Raw genomic sequence first — 22,709 nt, 5'->3', positions numbered from 1 at the left:
CTTGAACTTTAGGAGAGTTCAAACCTAGATCTGAACTTGGCAGCTCCAAGTCATGTTTCTTTATGATTTCGTGGCAAGCTTGACTAGAAGTGTCACTTTTTATACACAAATATACCTGAAGCATAGAAAACAGTCAAAAAAACAAGTGTTGGATTGCGGCCGATGTGCTGCCCAGCCCATCTGTGAATACCATGTTGACCTCTGCTTCTACAAATGCTGGCAATTGTGCAAACGTACTGTTTCTATATGCAGGTAATTAACTTAGATAGTGAACTTAGCTGAGGCTGTAATCATGTTTTTCTTTGCATATTTCTTTCTTCTGTGCCCTAGACCCTGCTTTAAATGAAAAATATTTAGAACATTGTGCTTTATCTTTGCCTGTGGATTTGAACATGTTTTCCAGTCTGAAGATTATGTGGTTGCCAGAATCACTAATATTTCTTGTTGTATGGCAGACACAAGAAAAAGAGGAGAGGAGCAATTTATTTTAATGGTCTTCATGGGGCTGTTCCTTGTGCTAAGAGTCCATTTTCCTGAACTGTTGTTCCATACCCCTTTTGCAAGTATTTTTTTAAGCATTCCTCTGAGTAAAAGAAAAAGAATGATCTAATAGTGACGGCACAGAACAGGCACTCAGAATACTACTCTTTTCAAATAAGAGCTCTCAAATATCCTACATGATCATGGCATCTGTAGTCTGGACTTTTAAAGAAGAAAAAGAATTTGCTTACCTCTGCCATTTTCAGCCCACTCAGAAATCTGTAGATAACAGGTGCAAGTGCAAAGTATTGTTATGTTATATAAATATGAGCATTAACATTAACACCAATTTTAAAAGTACTATGCACAGAAGTACTTCTGAAAGAATGTTTCCTTAACTAATAAAGCCTGTAGGAAGAGTGTAACAAAGTATATTACAGCATAAAATTGAGCTGTTAAAAAATAGATGAGCTCAAACATTTATCCAAAAGTCTATCAGTTGAATTTGAGCTGAACTCTTGCTTCTAGAATTGTAAAGAAAAAATCCTGTTTGCATATAATAATGACAAAAAGGCCACTTTTCTCCTGTCTCTGATATCTAGATTAGGACCTGTGCTGATTCATCTGTTTTTTCTGATGTGTCCATTAACAAGTACAGTATCTGACCCTAAAGGAACAGGCTCTTCCCGGAATTTATCTGACTTTATGGACTCAAGATAAACCTTTTGACTCGAGTTTCCTCCTTTGCATTGGGTGGAAGATATATCAGTTGCGTCTAACCTGTCAGGCTCCTTTCTTAAAATATTTTTTTCCTGTTTTGCTCATCAAGTGAGAGGGTTGAGATCTTTAAAATAGCAAAATCCTATCATGTCATTTAGAAAACATCTGACTTCAGCAGGCAGAAGAAATCCCCAAAGGTAGAAGGTTCTCTTTTACATGCCACTTAGCCCCAGTCTCTGAGGTTTTCTCCATGCGGGTTCTCACTGATCTGCACAGTGCCTGGAGATCTGCTGCATAGGCAGGAGGTTCGAGAGTCCCAGCCTTGTTCCTGCCCTTTCAGTCTTCCCACACACACACTTAATTGTGAAAGGGGACAATTTTAAGAATTTCTGACTGATGTAAGTCAAAGTGCCCATGCTCCATGTTTGCTCTGGGGCATGCATGTGCTCATCCAGACAAAATGTGGAAGTGGCTCCATGGAGAGCCTTACAAAGAGAAGAAAAACAGGTCTTGATAAACTGGAGGTAAGGATGAGACCAAAGCACCACTACTGGGAATAGTCAGCCACATAAATGCAGGGGGGAGTAACAGGCTGGACAGCCATTCTGTGGTAAATAATCTGTGCTTTGTGCAAATTAGGAGCTGATGGCAAATTAATGCCAAAGTGTAATGAAAAATGTTCCCACGAAGGACATCTGACCAGGAAGATAGTGTAAAAAGATATAAGAAGTAATCCATCTCTCTTCTGCACCAGTAGAATCTCAACTGCAGGTTAATCCTGCAGATAATCTGGAGGAAAGTAGCAAAAATGATTGGAAACCTAGGGAACACAGCACCTCAGGAAAGACTGTTGTTGTTTTGCTCTAGGAACCAGAAATCCTTGCAGTGACATAATAATGGTCCTCAAATATGTAAAAGCCTTCTGCAAGAGGAAAGGAATTCTTTGTTTTCTGTGTCTGTGAAAAAGAAAAGGATAGATGTTGGATTTAGACCATAGCAGGAAAGATATGAGTCAATTATTATTAGGTGGTTTTTTTTGCAGAAGGGCAGTGAAGCATCTGAGGAGACTGTTGTGAGGATATTGTGGGTTTACCAGAATTAATGGTTTTACAGACAGACTAGATCAATGTCTGCCAGGGTAAGCGCTGGGCAGCAGATGCTGCCTTGGAGAAGGGAAGTGGACAAGGAACCTCAAGCTTTCATCATCCTAATTCAATGATTGTTAGATTTTAGCCCTAGTCATGACAGAAATAAATGCCCCAGCACTCCAGAACTGGTTGTATTTTGAACTAAAAGACAAAATGCTTCTTGCAGCAGAGGAAGATGAGGAAGAACCCGAGATGCCTGTTGGCCCTCGGCCTCGCCCGATGTCTGAGCTGCACCTCAAGGAAAAGGCTGTGCCCATGCCTGATGCCAGTGCTTTTTTCATCTTCAGTCCTAACAACAGGTATTTAAGAGGTGGCTTAACTGGAACAAGGAGACGGAGAGCAGGTACCCATTTCACGCTGGGCCCCAAAGGTTATGTGGTGCAGAGCTCCCTTCCAGCAGTTCATACAAGATATCCTTTGACCAGTTGCTCCTTTAAACGTCCTGTTGTGAAATCCTCATGAAAGCACAACTGTAGGGAGCCCCCTGACAACATTCACTGGGAGGTAATGGCACCTGCAAGGCTGATTGAAGACACAAATCATGACAGCTGCAGAAATAAGGGACTTTGAGACAAGTCAGTAATTGGAATTCTCCAACATACTCAGGCCCAAATTGCAAGCAAGCCATCATGCAGTCAGTCAAGTGTGAGGTAGCAGCTTCCTGTCCTAATAGCTGCTCAAAATCCACTCTTATTAGGGAGTTCATGTGTGTCTGCTCATTCCTACGTGTCAAGAATGAGCATACAAGAAAAGGGAGGAGGAGAATAAAAGTCCCTAACTCTGAGGGGTGACTGAGGAGAATAATTCTTCTCTCACACTCTTCTGTTGGGCTCCTGCAATGTGGCTTCACATTGCCCCACCTGTCTTTCCAACACAGGTGTGTGAGACACAGGAGAAAATATCTTTCCAAGGGTGCAGAAATGAGCTCACTCTCTAGTGGTCTGTACAGCATGTATCCCAAAATCTCCCCTGGGCACTTGGCCTCCAAACACAGCCCCAAAATAAGGCAGGGCTATAAAAGCACAGCTGAATTCAGAGCCAGTATTCCACACACAGCAGGGCTTGTGCCACTCCTCCTTGGATATGTGCAATAGGGAGGGACTGATGATGATTGGGACTCATGGGCTCTAATGCCAGCTTTGCCACCCACCCACTGTCACTTGTTGAAGAAGTAAATTAACCTCCGCAATCATCTGTAAAATTGCTATAATAGGGGCTTGGAAGCTTAACATCCAAAAGTAGAGCTAAACAGATTAATGAAGTGCTTCTAGAATTATGCATAGGACTGTTACAAGTCTTAACTCCTCATGTCCTGGTACCAACATATGGAAGGTGCTATAATGGTCCCTAGTAAGCATGCTGCTGTTTGATGGGAGACTGCTGCTGCTTTACTTGCTAGCTTCCCACTAAGAGTGCCAAGCAATTTCTATTAGGGTGATGTTTAGCAGGCACCCTGCATGGCATGATGTCCTCCCAGAAGCCCTTTGCAAACACCAGTCTGCCCTATGTCCATTGCCCTGTTAGCAAGGTAGATCCCCCATAGCCGCTGCTCAGTGACACTCCAACCCCAGCTCAGAAAGACATTGGCCAACCCAAAGCCCACTTCTGCTGTTTTCCCCTTAACTGAATGGGTAATGCTTCTGTGAATGAAAGCAAGGGATATAATTTTGGGTTGGCAAGTTTCAGACCACATTTAAATCACAAAAGGCTCTGTCAGAACGGAGTGACTGTTCTCCATTCAAACACACCAAGTGTGAGTCCCACAGGCACCCAATCAGCCTGTGTGCATCACTGCATGACATGAAGAGCCAAGCACCCAGCAGGGCCAAGCACAGCTGCCTGGGCCCATGGTTCTCCCTGCTGCTGGGGCAGGGGGAAGCTGCTCTGCAGAGCAATCCTCCAGGGCCAGTCCTGCCTGCAAAAGCGAAGGGGGGGAAATGTTTCCCAGGTCTTGCTGTTCTCTGAGAGATAAAGTTGTGCCTCTCCTCTCTTTTGCAGATTTCGTGTCCACTGCCATCGAATCGTTAACGATAACATTTTCACCAACCTGATCCTATTTTTCATCTTGCTCAGCAGCATCTCCCTGGCAGCTGAGGACCCTGTCAGACACCTCTCCTTTAGGAACCAAGTATGCTTCCCATCCTCCTTCCCTCGCTGTGTATTAAAAGCATGGTACAAGCAGACCATGCATTGAAGCCAGGAAAGGCAGAAAAGACTGCATCAGGGGCTTTGGGAGTGGCTGTCTTCCCTGATTTGTGCCTTCTGTAGGCTGTATGTGAAATAATTGGGTTTTGCCGGGAACGTGAGTCAGAATTTGGCCTCTAGTTCATTTCAGAAGCACGTCTAGGGGAAGAAAGGACAGGAGGCTGAAGCAAAATTATTGTTCCTTGGGGTTTCAGGCATTAGAAATGGCCTGTAGAAACATTTTTTGTGGTACACATAATGCTAATTTGAGGAGTTTGCAGGTTCCCTTTGGAACATTTGCTCTCCCACCACATGCTTGCTTTTGAGGTAAAAAGCCCAGGGCCTGATTTTTACTCTGTTCTCACTGGTGTAAATCAGGAGTAACATTCTTAAGCTTGATGCAGTCACTCTGGAAATTGGTGTCATCAAGGTTAGAATCAGACTATTTGAATGCAAACTGCAAAGCTGTCATTAAATTTGAGATAATCCATAACAATGACCCACTTGTGCACAGCTGTGTGTGCCCACCACATAGGGTTAAATGTATGCCAGTATGTATCAGTGCTGCAGCATGATGTGAGCTGGCATATGGGTTTCTGACATGTCACAGAAGCTGCCACTGAATCTGTAGCTGAGAGATTTAAGTGAGAAAAAAAGCAGTCAAAGCTGATTGTCCTGGATAAAAGAGCTGAAGGTTTGGGGCAAAGTGTTGTCATGTGTATTTGAAGCCACTGATGTTGCATGAAAATCTGTCTTTAATTTTTGCAGGTACAGATGTTTAAAATGTATCCTACAAGGGGACACTGACAAGATATTTGGGTTGCAAAAGTGCCTTTACACTTTGACAGTAGAACAGTAAGACTATGTCCTGCCTTGTGCCCACACAGGGGCCTGGGAGAGAAAGCAAGCAAGCAAGCTGAAAGCAGATGAGCTGCCTTTACGTTCACTCTGGGACAACATAATCAGACACTAAGCTGTGCACAAGGACTTGTGCAGATAAGTGGTGCTGTTGGCCGAGACTGTCCCAGAGCACGAAGATGGGAACAGAGAGAACTTCCTCCAGCAAGTGCTAGTGAAGAGGCTTGGACACTGCTTCTGTCCCAGGGTGGGCTAGTGGCTGCATCTTTCTAGTGTCACACAGGGCTCAAACAGCAAGTTTTTGGAACTGCTTTCCCGCTCTGATCAAACAGCCTTCCAAGCCCAAGCAAATCCTAAGACTTTATGTGCTCACAATACTACTGTTTGCACCTTGGCAAGGTGCTCGTTCATTCTAACATATTCTAGAGTAAATTCATATTTAAATAATAATAAATATGCCTACTGATAAATGGTGCTGCCTGCACAGATGGAGCAGTGATCATATCCATTAGGCACGATTTCATCTGTAAGGGACATCTTTACTAGCTGTAGCTTTGTGGCCACCAGTATGCTGTAGCTGCTTTACAGTGCTCTGGTGATGTAAAGCAGCTGCAGGTACACCTTAATCATCCACTTTAATCAAGTTTATGGCTGCCTTATGTCGGTGGAGTCATGCAAAGCAGCCTGACAGAACCCATGAATCTGGCCCATTGATTATAAAATTACTCTATTGATATAATAACCAAATGTCAGGACCTACAAGGCAGCAATGCAAGGGGACATTTCCAGCTATAATGTGTGTAAATTAATATAGGATACAATAGAGATCTGTCCATCCTTGAAATGGCCCTTTTTTAATTCTCTAAGTTGCAAAAATTGATAGAGCCCAAGACAGCCTTGAAGAAGCAAGAACAACTTGGGTTCAAAAACTGAGCAGTGACCTGAAGAATTTTAAGTTACACAGTAGCAGTAAGTGATGCATTCCCCGATTTGACATTCAGTGTCTGCAAATTTTTCCAGATTCAGACCATGCTTAAATAGTGCAATCTAAAATAACCTTGTAGTTTGTAGTAGCTACCCCCCTGCCCATGGCATACCAAGCTGTAAGAATCTAACCACCTATAAATCTGAGTTAGGGCACAGGCACTGAGGTACAATAAGCACCTGTGGGATGGGAGAGGACAGTTTACTGCTGTATGTTTATTAGAGTTTTAGCAGTAAAGGTTTAAATTTCACAAATTATCTGTTTTCTATAGCTTCCATATATTAGCTTTCCAGTTTAGAACTTGTTTAAGCTAAAATAACAGTAAACCAAGGGTATGATAATTTTTATTTTCACCATTTGTAGTGCAGATAACACTAAAATGGCTTGGGATACTGGAATACATTGGAAACAAAAAGAGTTCAATTCTGGTCCCATTAGTCAATGAGAAAGTTCCCATTTGCTTTTGCGGGATGTTAACTGATGGGCAGTAAAAGACATTTCTGCCCCTGATGCTGTTACTTTGAATATCACTTTACAGTTTCAGACTTGCTGTTGCCTTTTGTGACACTCCAGGGCCACTTTTTGTGGTCTGCTATGCATGCCACCTCACCACCAGGTCCAAGTTCATGGGAATGATGAGGGTTTCAGCTGTCATCCAGGATGCCAACAGAAAGATGCAAGATCTAAGTTAGGCACCTTTAGGACACGACCAAATTATGGTTGCAATACAAGAGCTGGGATTCTGTTCAATTGGCAGAGTCTTTGTTATTCATCCTAATCCAGGGCAAATCAGGATAGGGAAGAAAAATAGCTAGAGCATGAATTTGCAGTTTGCTTTTCTTCCTTTGTAAGAGGCACAGAACAAGCCTGAATGAAAGTTAATAAGAAAGAATCTAATGTTTTCTACTGAGAGACCAGGCACCATGTATTCTCAGTTTGCAAGTCTATTTGGGAAAATACTTAAATCGCCTGTTCTTTATCAGATTAAAAAAAAAAATCCTACAACAACAACCAAAGTGGGTTTTCACCTCTAGAGCCCTCATGGGAGTGTAACTCAGAAAAGATTTCATGTCATGTGCTTCTTGTCCTCCGTGCCAGGATCTTCACTGCATTCAACAGGACATCGTTATGAAACCATTTCCTATATAGTCCTGCTTGTTCAAAGGCATATCTATTTGATTTTGAACTGTGATTTCCCATTCAAGTGATCAGTCACTGATCTACCCTCCCTGCTCCTATTCCCTTTTGTTTTTACAGATTCTCTTTTATTTTGATATAGTTTTTACTGTCATTTTCACCATTGAAATTGCTCTGAAGGTAAAGTGCCCATCTTCTCTACCATTACTTGTTCACAAGCTTACTAGTTTTCTGCCACTATCTGTTGCTAACACACACGCCTGTATGTTCCTGAGTCACGCTCAGTACCACTAACCCAATTGTGCTTATTTTTCAGATCCTAGGCAATGCAGACTATGTCTTCACTAGTATCTTTACATTAGAAATTATTCTTAAGGTAACCAATCTGAGCAATACACTCGTTTTCTCCTTTCTTTCTTTCTTTCTTTCTTTCTCTCTTATCTCTCTCTTTTTCCTTTTTTTTAAACTGCATTACTTTATCTACACAAAGGATTGTTTATTTTTTTATTTTATCATTTTGATAGCTGCTTAAAAATTCTTCTTTGAAATTTTGGTATTCAAACTTGTAATTTAGGGCCTATATCAAAGCAATGCTTTTTAGAGGGATCACAATGAAAGGATGATCCTGTTGAGAAAAATAAGAGGGGACCAGGAAAAAGGCCATCACCCCATAAATTTCTCTCACTACACTGGCCAGTCTTTCCAAAACAGAATTAGTTTGCTATGCAAGGAGCCCTGAGCACACACACCTCCTCTTCTTACACATGATACAATCCAAAGAAAAGGTCTCCATTCTGTATAAGTCATGAGGCTGAGCCAGAGGGCAGCCAATGACTTCTGTAAGGTTACAGTGTGCACAGTCAAATAGGAGACAGGGAACACAGTGCAGAAGCTCAATTTTTAGACATGGAGAGGTAACTGAGAGTGCTAATCACTGCAACACCAAGAACTGTAGCCACCAATGAAAATTGCTGCATTGCCTGTTTGAAACCTGATTTCCTGTTTCCAAGGAACATGCTCTATACCAAGGGAAATGTGCAAGAGAATGGTTTAGCTCAGAAGAAAATAAAAATAGGCTGCCTTGTTCTTAACTCTGATTTTCCCAAATTGGTAGGCTAATTATTTAAATAACAGTAATTGAGCAAAGTTCTGGCTTTCTAAATGCTAGGTTCACTTGGCAGCTTGTTTTTTTTCTCAGCAAGCTAGTTCTAAGTGCTGGCAGGCAGTACCTTAGAGTTGCTCAAATCTTGCAGCTCAAGACCCTAATAACAGTATCCATACTGGAGGCTGGCAAGCAGGGTGGTCTCTACATATTTTTGTAGAGAAACATGCTTTTTTGATATTACTTAAAATCACCAAAGCCATAATGTTCTTCAAAGAGATGCACATATTATGCTCATGCACAGTTTGCATCTGTGTTTACACAATAAATCTGAACACGCACGCACCAAATGGCTGATCAAAAAGGTCTGACAAAAAAGGAAAACATCTCAACAGCAGTATTTAAAAATAAAGCCATAGTTCAAGGCACCTGTTTGAATTTACAATTACTAATTCTGCTCCCCCTGAAGCAAATGGTAATACTCCTAATGACTTAAGTGGAAGCAGAACCTAACCCAACCCATTGGCGTATTGCTTTGTTTTCATCAGGGGAGTGCACTGCATAGTACCCTAGTTACCTCCCCGATGTCCTCCTGTTAACTTCAGTGGTGGAAGAGGAGTGCAAGGACTACAAATGTTTAAGATATTCTTCTGCTCTTGCCCTGCCAGTTCCTGCCTCACAAGTTGTTTGGTTTTTCAGTGCATGTTTCTCTGCTGCCTTGCATTAAGCACAATGTTTTCTGCAACAGCAAAGTCAGTGTAAATGCTAAGAAACAAAAGAATAAATTGCCACAGGATGTTCAAGGCTGTAGAGAAACAAAGCTTCATCCACCCTGATGTTGCTGATGACTCCTGCAAGCCTCACACTGTCATGGTGGAGTCTGGTGAATGTTAGCAAGGTGACAACCAAGTTTTTTTAATTAATACCCTAAAAGCTTGTTCAGTGCCCCAGATGGGAGGTAAACATAGATTATACACTCTTTGAGACAACAAAATCTCTCAACAGAGAAAACCACAGTTTGTATAGAACTTAAACTCAGCAGAGCTTCTCCTCCTGATTTCAATGGTGTCTCCTTTCTTTCGAGATTGCCATGCAAAAATCTAACCTGTAAAGGGCATCTTTACCACCTTTGTTATGGCAAGAACCTTTCCCCCCTTCCCCAGTTGAATGTGTCTATAAGTATAAATTCTAAGCCAAGACCAGAGTTTATACTTCTTCCCCTTCTAAGTTCTGTCTGACTGATTGATAGTCAGTTCCCTGATGTCATGGATGTTTGGTGAAAATAATAATCTGATATACCATGTCCCCTTCCACTCTCCTCTGAATAAAGTTGTCACAGGTAGGCATGGCTGGAAACCACTAGCAGTTATGCCATCCTGAGGTGTTAGCAGCAGCCAGAAAACTGCAGTTTGAATTTCTAGTTCTCACTTCTCAGCTGGGAGTCTGACTAGATATTGTCATTGAGGAACAGCTGTGTCGTGTCTGCTCCAAGTTACTTTAGATGTCTAAAGTTACTTTAGATGTCTAACTTAGATGAGATTCAGAGGACCAAATTGTGTTCCTAACCCAGGTAATGGAGGGATATTAGCAGTGGTGGGGGTGTGGTTTCTTCAAAGCAGCTACCTTAGATTGCTCACCAAGTCTAACGTAGGTGGTACAAATACCCCCATCACCTCATCCTCTTTAACTCTGCCAGACTCGCTTAGTCGCATTCTGTAACTAAGCTCAGTCTGAAATTCAGATTCTGAGCTTAGAAGTGTTTAGGTCTGACATTGTGGCTGAGACCCATTTCTAATTACACTGTCACTTAATTCAATCCTGGAGCTGTGACATCTTCTTCAAAGCCAGCAGATATTCAATACCCCTTCATACACAGATGGGGCAGAGGGTCCCTTGTAAAATATGTAAAATTTGTGCCTTCCTCTGCTGGGTGATATTAATAATGATTACCTCCACAAAGAAGCCACTCTGTCTCGAGGAATCTTACCTTGGGCTTTCTGAGGAAAAACAAGGGGAAAATGCAACTGCTTCTAGAATAAAAGTGGAGGAAGCTGCGTAGGGATAAGAAAAGGGATACAGAGTTGAGCTGAACAGAGAGAGCAAACTGAAGAGAGCAGGAATTGCTCCTGTTGCTGCAGTTCAGCTTTAAAGCATCCAATCCCTGAGGGATTCTGTTTTTTCTTCATGGAGGGAAGAGACCTCAACTGTCCGCTGCAGCTGGTCTAAGCATTGAAAAACATTACAAAAAGCCCTTTTTATTTTATACTTTTAATTCAACTTAGCCAAAGAGGCCTTTATATAATACAGTCATCATCTCACAAGTGTCCTCTGCCATTGAAGTAAAAGGGAAAAGCATATGATTGCAAAGGGTAGTTTTTGCAAACAATCATTCTGCTGCTTTGCTAATTCTGAATGTTATGTACTCTATGCACTCAAAGTGCATGTTTTCCTCACTGAACCTAATATTGGCTTTCCCTGGATAGGTCTTTCGTAGTTATATTACTGTCTTCTTTACTTTCTTTTCTTTCAATGGGGACTCACCTTCTCCTTTGGGATCTGGGGGTAAATTGTCTGCTACATTAGAAATACTCCCCCACCCCAATTATATACTCTGAGCACAACCAGGTTGGGTTGGTTTCTGAACAGATGCTAATGGAAAAGTGTGTTTGTGTCTTCATGTACCTTCCTGCAGATGACCGCATATGGGGCTTTCCTCCATAAGGGCTCCTTCTGCAGAAACTATTTCAACATCTTAGATCTGCTGGTGGTCAGCGTTTCTCTCATCTCCTTTGGGATCCAGTGAGTGAGCTACTTTCAACTGGCTGTTTTTTGGGGACAGTAGGGCTGGGTTGGGCAGTGATACCTTAGGCTCATTGTCTTATCTGGGCAAGATTTTTGTCATGTGTCTGGAGGGATTTTTCTCAGATTATTCAAGACCATTAAAATTCATCCTGAAGAGGGGAGGTAATAGTTGGGAAGTGCTACACTAGTGACCTGAAGGAGGAATTTTCCAGAAAGAGCAAATGAAAACGAGAAACTTGGTCCACTGGGAATCATGAGACTTAACTTTGTTCCAAGATCTCAGATTCACTGTATCAATTCAAGACAGTTAGGCAACTTAGTGTTCCCTCCTAGAGCTCTCATAACCTCTTTGGAAAATGTGGTGAAAATGTTTTTCTACTTCCTAAGATGTTGTGGGTCTTGGTCAATGGAAGACCATCAAGTGATGGGAAGAGCAGTGTAAGAATCTGCAGAGTACTGGTGGAGTGACAGTCGATCCTTCTTCTGTCACACCGCTTTATGTTGGTTGATTTGTTAATCTGCTTAAGTTTTTTTTAAAGTTAATAGATTTACTTGACTGTCTGGAACTCCATGTGTCAGATAGGAAGTTTCCTAAATAGTATCATATCTGATAAGAAGTGAGCTCTGATTGTTACCATTACAGGTTAGCAGCTTACCTATGTTTGACCTGCTCTTTCTTCCTTATAGACCTAACTAGACTCCTAATATGTTCGCAAAAAAACTGTTCCAAACATCAGCAGGACGACCTGATGTCATGCAGCATGGAAAAGATTCTCAGTCAGGGTTTTAGTCTTGGAAGATGCAGAGAGCTCTGTTGTAGTAGACAGCTATATTCAGTAGTTAAAATTAAGTACACAAATCATCCTAATCAATTCAATCTGGAGTTTCCGCATCCTTAAAACTATGTACACACTTAGTTGATTTGCAGCATCAGAGGCCAAACACATTGCAGGATCAAACTCCAGGTGGATGGTATACCTTTAATGTTGGAGTCACCTAGAGTTTCCACTCTTCTATGAATATTTCAGTGGAGTGTTTCTTTGAACCTTATCTGAAAATGTGTTGTGATGACTACATCTTGGCACAAATTCCATGTCATAGGTATCCAGAGTATTTGGTAGCTTGCCCTGTTTAAAAAAACACCTTGCCCATGTTTCATTCCCTTTATTAATACAGCTGAGATGGTGAAAGCCAGAAGAATGTACACTGAGCCTGCCCAGATCAGGAAACAAGACCTATGAAGATATCAGAGAGTAATTTCCTTATCCCTGAAATGACATAGCTAAGAGTTAACTCTCTAACTATCCTAAGCAGTCTAAGGCTATGTAGGATTTCAAACAAGAAAGAGCAGGTGAAATCCATCTGCCCTAGCAGCACACCCCCTATATTGCTTTATCTCTCAAGCCTTCCAATGCTTTCTTCCAGATCCAGTGCCATCAATGTGGTGAAGATCCTGCGTGTTCTGCGAGTCCTTAGACCACTGAGGGCCATCAACAGAGCCAAAGGACTAAAGGTTAGAAGAGTCCCAATGCATTCTGTAAATTATAAATTCAAGTTATTTCACCCTACAAAGACTTTTGCAATGGTTTAAGTAGAGTTTTAGCAGAATGGTTGAGGTTGGAAGGGAGATCTGGAAGTTACGTTGTCCAACAACCCTGCTCGAGCAGGGCCACTAAGAGCAGGTTGCCCAGGACCAGATAACTTTTGAATATCTCCAAGGAAGTAGACACCACAACCTCTCTGGGCAACCTGTTTCAATGCTCTGTCATCCTCACAGTACAAAAGTCTTTCCCAATGTTCAGATAAACCTCCTGTGTTTCAGTTTGTGCCTGTTGCCTCTTCTGTCAGTGGGCATCACTGAAAAGAACCTGGCTCTGCCTTCTCTTCACCCTCCCTTCAGGTATTTATACACATTGATAAGATTCCCTCAAGCCTTATCTTCTCTAGGCTGAACAGTTCCAGCTCTCTCAGCCTTACCTTATAGGAGAGATGCTTCAGTCCCTTAATCATCTTTGTGGCCCTTTGCTGGATTTCCTCCGTACATCCATAGCTCTTTTGTACTGAAGAGCCCAGAACTAGACACAGTACTCCAGGTGCGGTCTCACCAGTGCTGAGTAGAGAGGAAGGATCACCTACCTTGACCTGCTGGGAGTACTTTGTCTAATATAGCCCAGGATACCATTTGTTTTCTTTGCAGCGAGGTCTCATGTTCAACTTAGTGTCCACCAAGATCTTCAGGTCCTTTCCTACCAATCAGCTTTCCATCTGAGTGGTCCAGAATCACCACTGAGGTTAAATGATGTAGTTTTCTAAGGTTACAGATGGGCTCAGAAGTCTATTTTAACACAACTTGCTGTATTAGATAAACTCTTTCCTGTGGGCTGGTGAGTGCCCAACTATGTAAGTTGGTGCTGCTGAAAAAAGTTTCAGAGAGCTGAGCTCTGGTATGTTCCTATCCCTTTCTGCCTGCTTCTAAGAGTACAGTGAGGAATGTAACAAGTTGGTCTTGAGATATTACTTAATGGGAAATAGTTAAATGAAATTCTTTTATTTGTATTTTTAGTCTTGGGCTTCTCCCTTAGCCAGAGTAGCTTAGAATCCTGCAAGTTACTTTTGTTCCTTTCTTCCATTTGCAGCATGTGGTCCAGTGTGTGTTTGTCGCCATCCGAACCATCGGAAACATTGTGATTGTAACCACTTTGCTGCAGTTCATGTTTGCCTGCATTGGAGTTCAGTTGTTTAAGGTAAAACCATTGGGCCCATTCATTCATCTGTTAGACTAAGCTGTATTATGGGGTGGGAAGAAAAATAGCATGAAGAAGCCTGAGGAAGGGAAGGTGGAGTCTTTTGTGTGAAAGGCAAAACATTTGGGACACTGTCAGTGTTACTTGGACTCCTCCCTCCAGCAGTTCTCCAAAACTGGACGGGGCATATTCAGAACTCTTGCCCTCCCTCTGTAGTCATGAGAAATCATCAGTAACATCAGTAACCTCCTTCTTCCCCAAGTAGCCTGTGGCATGACCTAGTGCCAGGGGTCTGTTCTAAAGGATTGGTACTTGCCAGCTGTCTACCCCACATCTTGTAGTGGAAGGGGCATGCCAGATAATCACAGGAGGTTATTTATGCACTTATTTATGTCTGCTTTTATTTCTTTGCCCTTCTCCACCCTTCTGACAACTAGTGTTCTGCAGCATTCAGCTGTCATGCACCTCAGGACAGACACATAAAAGTACTGTGCAAGCAGATGAAAGCCTGTGCCCTGAACTAGCCAGATGCAGGCAACTCTCAATCCAGTTTGCTCACATCTACCTGCAAAAGAGCATGTAAACATACTCATAGTTGGTTAAACAGGTAGAAAATGCAGTCTCCTTGCTACATGATCTGCCCTAACCCTTTCACTGTCAGGACAGGTTGCTTCATTCGTCTTTCTTCCTTTTCAAGGGCAAGCTGTACAGCTGTACTGATAGCTCCAAGCAGACAGAAGCAGAATGCAGGTGGGTCTGACCTTTCCCAGTTACCCTCCTTCACCAGCCACCCACTCTCAGGGCCTTGTACTGGAACTGCAGTTCTGCCATGTTCTCTCTCTGCTCTCCATCCACAGAGGGTACTACATTACGTACAAGGATGGTGAGGTCAACCAGCCGATGATACAGCCCCGGAGCTGGGAGAACAGCAAGTTTGACTTCGACAACGTCTTGACTGCCATGATGGCCCTCTTCACTGTCTCAACCTTTGAGGGCTGGCCAGAGTGAGTGCTTCTTGGACCAGTGCAGCATTGGCAATGTCCTCATTCATTTCAAAAGAGAAAATTCAAACACAGAGCATAGACTTTGCCATTCTAAGTATTTAAATAAGTCTAAAGCATTAAATGTAGCAATAGTAACAGCAGTCATTGTAGTATTATGTACTTTATAAATTCCTCAGGTCCTGCAGGAATTGCTGTTCCTGTACTTGTAAACAGTGCAGAGCACTGTCTTAGCTCTTAAAAAATGATTGCCAGTTGTTGATAGCAATATTTGTTACAAATATTATGTATATAAAAGGATATAAAATGCCTGTCAGGCACCTACCAGCATTGCTAGGTGTTGCAAGTTTCCTGATGGAGCCAGCAGGGCAATATAAAACACAGCAGTGCTATCTTTGCAGTATGGGCAGACATGGGATGTCTTACCAGGCTATACTGTCTGTGCCACAGGGCCCAAAGACTCCTACAGCTCCACTCTGTCAGAGTGTCATGGGCATGCAGGGTATCAGGGGGCTGACCCTGACCTGTGTCACCCAGTGATGCCAACAGAAGTGTTAACAAATGTTAAAAGTGTTGATATCCTCTTTCCTCACAAAACTCAGTTCCCAACAACACAGATTCTCTTGTCTTCTGTTAAATGAAGGGCATGGTTTTGTTTTAAATTCTAATTGTTCAACTATGAAAATATTTCACCCCTGAACAATTTCAAATGTGTAAAGTTAGTAAAGCCGTGTCTTCTGTTTTGCAAGAGATTATACTCAGCTCAGTGCAAGTCTGTGCATCTGTGAGTTAATTACTTTTGATACAAGTAGAAGAAAATCACAGTTAAACTTTATAACATCACCTATAAGGCCTCAGGGCAGTTGCAGATTTTCTCTGCATTGGGCTCCTGTTTGCTTTCAGGTTGCTGTATAGGTCCATTGATTCCCACATGGAGGATGTGGGACCCATCTATAATCACAGGGTTGAGATCTCCATCTTCTTTATTATCTACATCATCATCATTGCTTTCTTCATGATGAACATCTTCGTTGGTTTCGTCATCGTCACATTTCAGGAGCAAGGAGAACAAGAGTACAAGAACTGTGAGCTGGACAAAAACCAGGTAATTTACAACACCTTGTTGCCACTAAAGGTCAAATATACACTGAGAATAAGCATTTAAGAGAAATACATACAGAGAGGAACATGTGAAGATTGCCAACATGATAAAACACTAAGCTGATTTCACTGCCATCTTTCAAGAGTCAGGTAAAAAAAAACTAATCTTGCTGTAAGATTTGCTCAAGGGACATTTACTTAAAAATGTGTGCTTTACCATTTGGTTCGCTGAGATTAAAGGAACATGAAGGACTATCTGGCCAAAGTAAATGCATATGGAACTCTTCAACAGGTAGAATATGCACATTCAGATTACGATCTAAAAGAAATTCTTCTACCAAGCTTTTTCATTTCAGTAAAAAATTGAAACACATTGTGTTTTTATTATATTCGGAAGTAGTTGACCAACCCTGTATTTTGGTTTTGATTTTTAAATCTATCTTGCCTCTTTCACAGCGTCAGTGTGTAGAATACGCCCTGAAGGCCCGGCCTCTGCGGAGATACATCCCTAAAAACCAGTACCAGTACAAAGTTTGGTATGTGGTCAACTCCACCTATTTTGAATACCTGATGTTCGTTCTGATCCTGCTTAACACCATCTGCCTGGCCATGCAAGTAAGTAAGCAAGCAGAAAACTTTACAGGTGATGAATTATTGGGCTTTTTTGGGGTAAATGTAGAAATGGCTGAGGTTGAGACCTACTTACACCTTCACACCATGCATTGATGGAGAGGGACAGCAGCAAGATAAAAGCCGTTGTACCATGTTCATTCCTGATGACGTTTAGTTAAAATTAAGAATCTGCCTCTCCTCTTCTTCCTGCTAATACCTGACACTTTCAGTAATTCTGTCCTAACTCCTTAAAAACAAACAAATGAAAAAACCCAACAGTTACATCACAGACCAACTCAGTGGTCACTATAATAACAAGTACTTCTCAATTTTGACTTTTCTATGAAATGCAGGAATAAGCCCAGCACTGCTACTCACCTAAGATCTGAATTTTACATTTTGGGCTTTTCTGTGTTAGGAAGTAGAAAGCATATTTTGGAAAGCAAGGCAATCAAGGAAACTGGGGATAGAGGGTAGGAAGGCCCTAGTATCTCCTTTATTATGTCTTAAAAACCATAGAAACTCTGTAAAAGGAACCTCTAGAGGCTATATTGTCTATCCCATCACCTAAAGGCAGGATTAGCTCCATCTAAAGGTTTTCTTGATCATTTTTTGCCTAACTTGCTTCACTACCGATGCTACTAATTGCCTTACCACCCACTATGCTGTGCATTTATTTTCCTTACTGTGTGAAGGTTTTCCAAACTTCTAATTTGAATCTACAAAAAAAACCCATTTGCAGCTGGATCTACAAGAATAGCAAATAGAGGTAGTAGATTAACATGTGCAGGTGGAACAGCAGTAAAGGGGAGTCAAAACCTTTACTACATAACCAGTTTACAAAAAAGGAAGTCTTACATTCCTCTCAGTCAGGAAATGGGCCGTCATAGACACAAACTGTTCTGTACGTTTCGCTAGGTCTGTGCTTTGCTGGCTTGTTCCTTCCAGTCTGTCTCTGCTCAAGGCCTCCCTCATCTCCCTTTTGTTTTCAGTCAGTCCCAGACTTCACCTGCTAACCCTATCTCTGCAGTCCCAGTTTCTTTGGCCACTCAAGCTCCGTTCTTTTCTATGCTTTTTCTGCTTAAGAACTACTCTGCCTATCACTCTCCTCCCTAAAATCCATCCTTCCTCCTCACCCAGTCAGTGTCTGAACTCCCTTACTTTGTCTGTGGTCCAGATAGTCCAGATCCCCACTCCTCCACCAGTCCTTCTCTTCTCACTACACAGACTCCTAGTTGCAATTACCCTTCCATGGACCTTCTTTATGGTCTCTCTCTGCCCTTTCCATTTGATTGTCTGCTATACTTTGTTCTCTTTTCCATTTTGTCCCTTACTGTGAGTCCAACTCCTGATGCACCAACTTCCCTTTTGGCCTTAGCATCCCACAACTGCATTTTTCACTGGTTCAATCCCAGTTTGCTCAGCTTCCAGCCTCCCCTAAAATATAACTTCAGTTTCCTATCACTTAGTAACAGTCTAAGTCTGCATTCACAGTCAATTTTCACCTTGTTTTCCCCCACTGCCTCCAGTCCAATGTCACCAGATTCCTTGACACCCCCCCCCCACCTTTTCTTGATCTGATCTGGCTCTTTCCCATGCCCATTGAAAAGGCTTCCTCTGCTGTCTTGCCTAAGATACCAAAAAAGGAGTGAGGGAGCATGAGTACAAGAAACTGCTTTACTCTTAGCTGATGTACCTACTGCCCTGCTGTCATGAAGCAATAGAGAGGGACTATTATGTTCACTCTGCAACTTTGAAGCATGGTCAGTTGCTGTGACAATGGCGCACACCCAGGGCAGGTAGAGCTAGAAGCTGTGAAATGTTGGTGTGCCCACAGGCAGAACAGCATCTCTGGAGATTCTAGGAAGTTTATATCCATCTTGAGAAAAGTACAGTTTTTCAAAGGCTTATAGTGAGGCCAGATTTGGGTCAGACGTTGTAAGGGACAGCAAACACAAAAGCCACATTCCAGTAAAATTCCAAGTTTTTAAGCAGAGTCCTGCAGGTACTAAAGTGTCTCAAGGAAAATGTTACAAGAAATTTTGAAAACACCTCAACAATATATTTTTCCCTGGCCTGGCTTTCAGCTGCAGCTGAATTCTGTTAACTGAAACTCCTTTAAATAAATTACCCTGATCCAATGCAGAATATGAAAATTAATCCCAGCTGGTTAAAGTTTATCACAGTTAAGTAACTACATATGGGGTCTTATAACATGAACTGGAAAATGACCTTAGAATAAGGCAGTGGAATCAGTCTCAAGTATAATGATCTGGAAATAGGGACATGAAAAGTGAGGTGTCAACATTTGCAGAAGACACTATTTGAATGACTCAGTAGAAGACAGCGAGTAACTTCGTAAGATCTTAATAAAGTTAAGTGAATAGGCAGCATGATTGCAAAATTAATTCAGAGTTGACAAATGCAAGATAATGCATATTGGAAAGATATGATTTGAGCTGCTCATATTCTTTGCAGAATCCTGAATTAAGTGTAATTACTTGGGGAATGGCTTGGTATCATTATGAACAGCTCAGTGAAACCCCTGTTCACTGTGCAGTAGTAATCTAACAAAAAAGTAATCCAAGTGCTATGGAAGGGCGAGATAACAAACACAATTGAAGACTGTCTTGTACCATTATGCAAATTTATAATGAGTCCTTAACTGGAATGATAAGTGTGATTTTGGTAACTTCCGCTCAAAAAGATTTTTGTAAAAAAGATAGGAGATCCAGAGCCAGATGGCAAAAATGGCTAGAGGTATGGAAATGCTTATGTGTGAAGGGAGATGGGAATTCTAAATTGAAAAAAGGGAGCATGCTTGTGTTTTCTTTTGAGAAAGTGAGCATGAAGGGAGATCAGCAGGGGCCCTGTGGATTCCTAACTAGCTGGTATGTCCGTTCCTCACACTACTGCCGGGACACTATTTTTCAGCACTACGGTCAGAGCTGCATGTTCAAGGAAGCCATGAATATCCTCAACATGCTCTTCACTGGCCTCTTCACTGTTGAGATGGTCCTGAAATTAATCGCCTTCAAACCCAAGGTAGGTGCTATAGGAGTAGAGTTTCCTGGCCTCTGTGTGTATGTGCATGTGTGCGGGGCAGCTGTGAGGAGAAGGAGGAGGTGAAACTTTCTGATCTATTACCCCATCAGTAACTGAGCTGAACAGTTGCTCTCTGGATTGGAGTCTCACATATATTTAATAACTTTTTCACTGGAGAGTAGACACACACACATAAAAAAAAAAAAGCAACATCTGCTAATCGGGAAGGTTCCTAGTTCTCTGTTTTTGTTAATTTATAATAGTGACACTGTGTTAAGGCTATAACATGTTTTCCATTCTGAATGTTATTCTAATGCTCTCTCTGACTTCTCTTAAATAAATTATAAATAGCATACCATGATTAGTCTCCTGGCCCAAGTGAAGTTAATCAAGCATGACTCATTTTGAGTTTTGAGCTTCAGAAAAAAATGTTTCTTCTGGGAAGGCTACATCTCAATGATAGTTTGGATTACTTTAGTTTTGAATTTAAGACTTCATTGATAATATCCAGTATCTCAGCAGGTCCTGTCTGAAAGTATTGTCCTGCCCATTGGGCCATGACATTCTGCTACTACAGCTGCACAATGGGGTATGATTATAACCTACAAGGTCTTTCAACTAAGTTGGCATAGCTACTGCAGAACAAGGACAAAGATTCTGACCTCACATAATTTAAGATTACATAAGGTTTTCATCTTAAGGATTTGCATTCAGTGATGTGTCATAAGGAGTGGAATCCAGATACCTAAACACAGGTACCTCATGCCATTTCATGTCCTCAACAGTACCTTGATACACGGGGTTGTATCTTGAAGGATTCCTTGATACACTGGGGTTGGCAAATTCTGTCTGAAGCATCAGTTGTGACATTCGTAAAGATAAGAACAGTCACATCTGACAGTCATGCTTATCCTTCATGTTAAACACTTAGGGGATCGCAGAAGTTAAGAGCTCCTCCTAGCTTTAACCTGACATCTTCCTCATCCTCAGTTCAGAATCTTTGCTCTCCAATTCTACTGAATTCAGTCTTAGTTTTTCTTGTTAGCTCTGTGTTAAGCCTACTCACACCCACCCCTTCTCTCCTTCTTCCACACTTTCTAGGACTTCATAGAAGAGTCATAATTTTATTTTCTTCCTGAGCCCGGTATCACTAACCTTTCTCAGATGTAGTTCTGAAAGTTAGGAGCTTCTTGTGCAGACCTGATGAAAGACTGATCTTTTTTTGTGAGATCTCAAACACTGTCTTGGGCAATTTAGAAGTAACATAATCTGTTTCAGAATGGATTGTAATTTTCAGGAGGTATTTACCTTTCACTTTTGAGATTTTGTCATGTCTATTAGCAAGCAAATCTTTTGGCACTTTGTAAAAATATTATTGTATATTATATACCCAGAAATGTATCTCACAGGCTTTGTAATGTTCTTCTGACTTCATGGTTTGGCTTTACAGGAGATTCTTAACTTTGAGAAAGATGAGGTTCTCAGCAGAATTTGTTTTGAGCATTTAGGGGAAAAGTTCAACCAGTTCAAATATTGAGCTCTGTACATATACAAGGAAGGCTTTACTTGACATGATTGCCTGACATTCTAAAAATAAGGAATTGGACTTGATGATATTGAAGGTCCTTTCTACTTCCTGTGTTCAATCTCCTTTTCAAGCTTTGCTGCACAATACAGCATTAAACAAAATCAACTGAGGCTGAACATGTATCCTCCAGACAGCAAAACATTGGAACAGATTGCCTAAAGAGATTACAGAATCTCCATGATTTGGGGGTTTAAGATTAATAGGGGAACCTTTCATTAGAAACAGCCTAGGAACACATGATCTGCCTTGGGGCAGGGGAATGGACTACCCATCTCACAAAGTCCCTCTCAATTTTCCATGATTCTGTAATTTTCAAACTAAATCCCTAGCTACTACACTACAGTAAAAGTGAAAATATAAAAGAAGTTTTTCTTGTGACCAGCAAAGTAGATTATTAATGAAGTCTTCTACACTAAGGATCAGACAAAAACCTCAGGTTGGGTACTGCCCATCCTGAAAAAATAGCCAGCAAAAAGAATAAATCTAACTTAAATCCTAGTCTGGCCTGTATGCCAAAAATAGTACTAACTCTTAAACTTCTATTCTAATTAAATACCTTCAAGAAAATAAACAAAATTTTTAAAAATGGAACCACAGGACTTACAGGGAAGAAAAATGGGAACAAACTTGTGAAAACAACTAATACAGCAAAAAGACTTGCCTCCAGCAGTATATTCGCACTGGATTATGTTGAGTACCAGTTCAGTGACTCAAGTTTGGAAACACCAAAATTCCTTGTGTAACTTGCCATTCTGTACAGTACAAGGATTTGGCCTGCAGCCTTCCTTCCCAGCTCCATATTAACTCCACCTGGTCTCCAAAGAAGGAAACCCCCTCTCCCAGATGACTATTTGGGCTGATGTGGACCAGTACAGGGGTCACAATCTACTTTCCTTTAAGTTGCACATTGAGATTGAAGCTGAACTTGCCTAGAATATGTTTTGATGTGGGAGTCTCCCAGCATGAAGAAAGTTGTTACCTCAGCCCTCTGCTTGGCCAGACCTTGTGCTCTCCTATTGCTCAAGGTGTAAAACCAAACTACATTTGCAGATGGAGGTTGTCCCCAGGAACACCAGCTAAAAAAGTCCAAAAGGATTTCATTCTCGCCTGAGTGAACATCACTACAGCACAGCCATCGCCCTCTCCCTTCTAACCAACCAAGTCACCCAGACAAAGAAATGAGATGCTAAGTGATATTAGCA

At 41.6% G+C, this 22,709-nt stretch overlaps 1 protein-coding gene across 1 annotated transcript in view; it reads left to right on the top strand.

The window, feature by feature from the left end:
• LOC104544630 (voltage-dependent L-type calcium channel subunit alpha-1C) overlaps positions 1 to 22,709 on the top strand; it is a gene marked incomplete at its 3' end in the record, with an annotated part of 152,279 nt that overhangs the window by 80,504 nt on the left and 49,066 nt on the right. The window contains exons 15-26 of the mRNA XM_010189554.1: positions 2,515 to 2,647; positions 4,347 to 4,476; positions 7,633 to 7,692; positions 7,829 to 7,888; positions 11,307 to 11,413; positions 12,842 to 12,929; positions 14,053 to 14,160; positions 14,858 to 14,910; positions 15,018 to 15,164; positions 16,065 to 16,266; positions 16,719 to 16,877; positions 19,809 to 19,919. Coding sequence (XP_010187856.1) covers positions 2,515 to 2,647; positions 4,347 to 4,476; positions 7,633 to 7,692; positions 7,829 to 7,888; positions 11,307 to 11,413; positions 12,842 to 12,929; positions 14,053 to 14,160; positions 14,858 to 14,910; positions 15,018 to 15,164; positions 16,065 to 16,266; positions 16,719 to 16,877; positions 19,809 to 19,919 — 1,358 coding nt within the window. The remainder of the gene's footprint in view (positions 1 to 2,514; positions 2,648 to 4,346; positions 4,477 to 7,632; positions 7,693 to 7,828; positions 7,889 to 11,306; positions 11,414 to 12,841; positions 12,930 to 14,052; positions 14,161 to 14,857; positions 14,911 to 15,017; positions 15,165 to 16,064; positions 16,267 to 16,718; positions 16,878 to 19,808; positions 19,920 to 22,709) is intronic.

The sequence above is a fragment of the Mesitornis unicolor genome, unplaced genomic scaffold (genome assembly GCF_000695765.1).
Source record: "Mesitornis unicolor isolate BGI_N332 unplaced genomic scaffold, ASM69576v1 scaffold9498, whole genome shotgun sequence".
NCBI classification, from domain to species: Eukaryota; Metazoa; Chordata; class Aves; order Mesitornithiformes; family Mesitornithidae; genus Mesitornis; species Mesitornis unicolor.
The sequence above is the reverse complement of the archived record's forward strand: the minus strand, read 5'-3'. Positions and strand labels throughout refer to the sequence as shown.